Source organism: Entelurus aequoreus, linkage group LG24, assembly GCF_033978785.1.
Source record: "Entelurus aequoreus isolate RoL-2023_Sb linkage group LG24, RoL_Eaeq_v1.1, whole genome shotgun sequence".
NCBI classification, from domain to species: Eukaryota; Metazoa; Chordata; class Actinopteri; order Syngnathiformes; family Syngnathidae; genus Entelurus; species Entelurus aequoreus.
In genome coordinates, this window is record NC_084754.1 from 29,165,853 (window position 1) to 29,172,075 (window position 6,223).

General features: G+C 38.0%; 1 protein-coding gene across 1 annotated transcript in view; it reads right to left on the bottom strand.

The window, feature by feature from the left end:
* The window catches only part of tmem170a (transmembrane protein 170A), a 14,642-nt gene extending 9,213 nt beyond the window's left edge, over positions 1-5,429 (bottom strand). The window contains exons 1-2 of the mRNA XM_062036162.1: positions 5,054-5,429; positions 602-772 (exon numbers count right to left, since the gene is read on the bottom strand). Coding sequence (XP_061892146.1) covers positions 602-772; positions 5,054-5,336 — 454 coding nt within the window. The 5' untranslated portion in view covers positions 5,337-5,429. The remainder of the gene's footprint in view (positions 1-601; positions 773-5,053) is intronic.
* Positions 5,430-6,223: the final 794 nt, after the last annotated feature.

Genomic DNA, 6,223 nt, shown 5'->3' on the forward strand with positions numbered 1-6,223 from the left:
TTTCTCGTGCGCACGAGAAAGTTTCTCGTGGCCACGAGAAAGTTTCTCGTGGCCACGAGAAACTTTTTATAAAAAAAAAAAAAATAAAAAAAAAATATTAATTTTTTTATTTTTATTTTTTTTTTTATAAAAAGTTTCTCGTGGCCACGAGAAAGTTTCTCGTGGCCACGAGATACTTTCTCGTGGCCACGAGATACTTTCTCGTGGCCACGAGATACATGTCTAAAAAAAAAAAAATTCCCATGTCCCTTTAGGGGCTCCGTATTTCTATCCTTTCCTGTAATTTTTTTTTTTTTTTAAACAGCATACTGGCACCATACTTATTTTGATTATTGTTTCTCAGCTGTTTGTACATGTTGCCATTTATAAATAAAGGTTTATTAAAAAATTTTAAAAAAATAAATACATTTCAAAATAAAAAATAAAAATAAAAATTGCCTCTGCGCATGCGCATAGCATAGATCCAACGAATCGATGACTAAATTAATCGACAACTATTTTTATAATCGATTTTAATCGATTTAATCGATTAGTTGTTGCAGCCCCACTACAGTTAACTATATGCTAATTTATCACACAGTGACAAAAGCAGGGAACCTACTGGTGAGGACTCCTCCACCCACTGGTCCAACAATGCCCATTAAGAGGATGGCGATGGGCATCAGTCGGGCCATTTTGTGCTGCCGAAGTGCAACGAATGCCAGCAGAGTTGCAGGAAGGTGGAAGATCATAGAGGAGACTGCTGCCCACATAAAAACTCCATACCACATCTCTGGAAAAACATAATAGCATTAACATACAGTATGCACACATGGTTACTTTGAACACTTTTTTACAATGAAAAGAAATAGAGTAAAATAATATTGACCTGAAGTGAGAGAGATCATTATTGACAGAGTCAATGTGTAAGTTTCAATGCAGAGGTTTATTGATTTAACATTTAATTATATTTTCTTATTGGCACACATGTAAAAAAAGGAATGATCTCATTTTAGTTTGATAAAACAGTGAAGCGGGGGAAAATGATAATATTGCTTATATCCTTAAGTTAAATATTATGAAGTGACAATATTTATTTTTTTTCTAACCGGGAACTTTGTTGTATACCTATTTTCTATTTGCTCAGGTTATTTTGCTCTTTGAAAGTAATTTAGCTCATATTTGGAATAATTAAATGCCCAAAAATCTACTTTTTATTTAATTCATTTTTTTATGAGTAAATATCTGAAATCAAGCTATAGATATATAATTTTTTGTTCTTTTTACTAACAAGATAGTTTTTCTCTAACCAGTTTACTTTATGTTTATAAAGCAATATCTCCTGAGAACCAGCATCCGACACAGTGAGACTTGAGTATTAGTTTGGAGGACTCAGCAGGATATATCACAGATTTTACAATGATGACAAAACTAAACAATATACTTTTTGTTAAATATATTTAATCCTAAAAAATCAATGTAATAATACATACCCAACATCAGGGGATTTTAGCAAGATATGATTGCATTTCTAACTAACCATGACCTCAAAATCCTCTCCAAACATGAATCTTTAGTAATTGTTTTGTTTTAGTATCTACTGGTTATGAAGTCATAAACACATCATGTCCTGACAGCTTGCTTCACATTTATCAGGAGGGAGGAAACATTAAAAAACTTGTTGAAGAAAACTATGCCGGGGAGCTGGTTAGGATCAAGTTACCGTGGTAATTGACTCTGAGTATTACTAATCCCACTTTTTTGGAATTTATAATCCAAAATTTCCCTCGTCTCAGCGTTTACATCAGGGGTGCCCAAACCTTTTGCATCCAAGGGCCAAGGTGAAAACGTGCCAATAGTCCGCAGACCAAACAGGGATTTTTACCACGCAACAGCACAACCAGTGAGGAATTTAGCCCTTCCATCGCCATATATAAATATAAGTTGTGTGTTTAATTCAGTTAACATGCAACGCTGCATCTTTTATGAACTTCTATTTCCAGATGTTGTTCTGTAACCAGATCCTCCTAGATATTTCATCTCATCGCTTTCAAACATTACCGAGACAGATTAGACCAGGGGTCTACAAACTTTTTGACCCGGGGGCGGCATTGGCTTAAAAAAAAATTTGGCCAGCTTTTCCTTACACTGAACAAAAAAAGTCATATGTCCAATGATGTTTAAACTTTCTACACTTAGGGCCTATTTTACGTTTCCCCAACAATTTTTCCCCCTCGTGCACTAATTGACTGAAAGAGCGCACACTTGCCGGTTTGCGTTATCGATGGGAAATGCACTTTTAGACAATATGATTTGCCTGAGCAGCTAGGAGACCCCGAGAGTAAGAAGCGGTATAAAATGGATTGATGGATGGGCTAGAAAGGACAGATTTGGACACTGGCGGACCGTAGTTTGGGGACCCCTGAAATAGACATATGGGTGATGCTAAAATTTGAAGCGTTATAAGGTTTTCAATAAAGAAAATAGGTGAAGCATGGCAACCACATCTGCGGTCGCCTCCAAGGTTTCTCATTGTAGCCCATTGGGTTGAGTTTTTCCATGCCCTGATGTTGGCTCTAAACCGAGGATGTTGTTGTGGCTTGTGCAGCCCTTTGAGACACTTGTGATTTAGGGCTATATCAATAAACTTTGATTGATTGATTGATTGATTGATTGATTGATTGATTTGTCAACTGCGCTTCATTCACTAACAGTGTTACAAAAAAGATCAATTAGAATAATACATAATGCTGGATATAGAGAACATACAAACCCTGTATTTATTGAATCAAAAATATTGAAATTCACCGATTTGGTGCACAGATTACTTATGTATTTAATATTTGTTTGCTTACTATTAGAGATGTCCGATAATATCGACCTGCCGATATTATCGGCCGATAAATGCTTTAAAATGTAATATCGGAAATTATCGGTATCGGTTTCAACCACCCGATTTTCCCGGGAGACTCCCGAATTTCAGTGCCCCTCCCGGGGCAACCATTCTCCCGATTTCCACCCAGACAACATTATTGGGGGCGTGCCTTAAAGGCGCTGCCTTTAGCGTCCTCTACAACCTGTCGTCACGTCCGCTTTTCCTCCATACAAACAGCGTGCCGGCCCAGTCACATAATATATGGGCTTTTACACACACATAAGTGAATGCAAGGCATACTTGGTCAACAGCCATACAGGTCACACTGAGGGTTGCGCATAAACAACTTTAACACTGTTACAAATATGCGCCACACTGTAAACCCACACCAAATGGGTTAAATGATAAATGGGTTATACTTGTATAGCGCTTTTCTACCTTCAAGGTACTCAAAGCGCTTTGACAGTATTTCCACATTCACCCATTCACACACACATTCACACACTGATGGCGGGAGCTGCCATGCAAGGCGCTAACCAGCAGCCATCAGGAGCAAGGGTGAAGTGTCTTGCCCAAGGACACAACAGACGTGACTAGGATGGTAGAAGGTGGGGATTGAACCCCAGTAACCAGCAACCCTCCGATTGCTGGCACGGCCACTCTACCAACTTCGCCACGCCGTCCCCAAGAATGACAAACACATTTCGGGAGAACATCCGCACCGTAACACAACATAAACACAACAGAACAAATACCCAGAACCCCTTGCAGCACTAACGCTTCCGGGACGCTACAATATACACCCCCCGCTACCACCAAACACCCCCCCCCCCCCGACCCCCCAACCTCAACCACCCCCCCCCCCCTTCATCTCCCGAATTTGGAGGTCTCATGGTTGGCAAGTATGCTCTAGTATACTCGGGACTGAGGCTGTGTGCCTTTATTGTTTTTGTAGCTGTTGTTTTGAGGCATGTTTTTAAAAAAAATAATAATAATGCACTTTGTGAAAGTCAAAGTATAGTATTTCCCATAGTTGTAGTGGGTATTAGGATTATCTCAGGGAGAGCATGTCCCAAATTCCAAGCTGCTGTTTTGAGGCATGTTAAAAAAAAATAATGCACTTTGTGACTTCATTAATAAATATGGCAGTGCCATGTTGCCACTTTTTTCCATAACTGGAGTTGAAGTTGTTCTCTTATTTTGGAAAACCTTGTTTTTGATTGATTGATTGCAACTTGTATTAGTAGATTGCACAGTACAGTACTCCGTACAATTGACCACTAAATGGTAACACCCGAATAAGTTTTTCAACTTATTAGTTTTTCAACTTATTAGTTGAAAAACGTTAATCAATTCATGGTAAAGTTACATTGTTTAATGCATCAAGCGGGCCATCACGGCGTGGCGAAGTTGATAGAGTGGCTGTGCCAGCAATCGGAGTGTTGCTGGTTACTGAGGTTCAATTCCCACCTTCTACCTTCCTCGTTGTGTCCTTGGGCAAGACACTTCACCCTTTGCCTCTGATGGCTGCTGGTTAGCGCCTTGCATGGCAGCTCCCGCCATCAGTGTGTGAATGTGTGTGTGAATGGGTGAATGTGGAAATACTGTCAAAGCGCTTTGAGTACCTTGAAGGTAGAAAAGCGCTATACAAGTATAACCCATTTATCATTATTATTTATTTATCACAACAAAATTAGACATAATAATGTGTTAATTCCACGACTGTATATATCGGTATCAGTTGATATCGGAATCGGTAATTAAGAGTTGGACAATATCGGAATATCGGCAAACAAGCCATTATCGGACATCTCTACTTACTATGGTATATTATTTTTTTATTATTTGTTCACTGTTCTGTTACAGAGAACAATGAAATTGGATACAATTGCTATGGTATGAAAAGGGGTAGGATTAAATAAGATCAGCTTCTTCCTACTCCTTTTCGGACGTGCTGTAATGAAACAACTGGAAATATGTGATGCATTACATTGTATCCTTTGCAGGTTGGAAATAAACCGAAACTGAACTGAACTGAAGGTTTAAGGTGTTATGTAATCACCTGGAATCTGTAGCCAGACAACATGGGTGACTTGTAGTTAAATCGAACATTTCAGACACAAACGCAACAAAAAAACAACTTATTTCAGACATGAGAGAGATAATAAAGCGATATCGACACAAATAGAATCAACCTACCCGAGAAGTCGCCAAGGGATGTGTCGTTGTATCCGTACGTGCCATTTTTTCTTGGCACTAAATTCATACTAAGCATAATCTGCAAAATGTCATTGTCGCTATAATCCTCCATGACACATTGATGTATAGTATGACGATTGAAAGAACTCGGGGAAGACCGAGTATTAGGAAAGATAGAACTTGCACTAGAAATAGTTCCTGTTGTTGTTGTTGTCTTCCGGCTTTCTTCTTCGTTACCGGATGGCAAAGAGCTTCTCGGTGCATTACTGCTCCCCTCTGACATGTTACGTAAAAGCGCAATTTATTTGTGACAATTACTACAAGTACAGAAAAAGACATGTAAAATATGAATAATCTGAAATATAGTACATTATATGTGTAAACTTCTTCTTCCCGTAACACATTATAGCCATCAAGAGCTAAAAAAATTTTTTTTTAAACAATACTTCCGGCTTTCACAATAAAAGCACTACGCATCCTATCAATGTTACTGGGGGAAAATAGTTTCAGAGAAGTTGCTGTCAAGAAAAATTGAATCAATTGAGTTTTTATTTTTAGTTTAATGGGTTATTTACAATTAGGATTGACTTAACCAGAAATAACATTTGATTAGGGAATAAACTAATTTGTGAGATTCCACATAATTAAAAAACAAAAATTTTCGGACGTGCTGTAATGAAACAACTGGAATTGTGTTTTTTTGATTGATTGATTGAAACTTTTATTAGTAGATTGCACAGTGAAGTACATATTCCGTACAATTGACCACTAAATGGTAACACCCACTTAAATTGATTCATGATACAGATATACAGGTATACTATTTTCATAATACAGTCATCACACAAGATAATTATCAGAGTATATACAATGAATTATTTACATTATTTACAATCCGGGGGGTGGGATGAGGAGGGTTTGGTTGATAACAGTTTATCAACACTTCAGTCATCAACAATTGCATCATCAGAGAAATGGACATTGAAACAGTGTAGGACTGACTTGGTAGGATATGGACAGCAGGTAGTGGACACAGAGAGAGAGATCAGAAAGTATAAGAAAAAGTGTCTACATTTGATTTTTTACATTTGATTATTTACAATCCGAAGAGGTATGCTGTGAAAGGGAGGGCGTTAGTTTAGGGTTGAAGTTGCCTGGAGGTGTACTTTT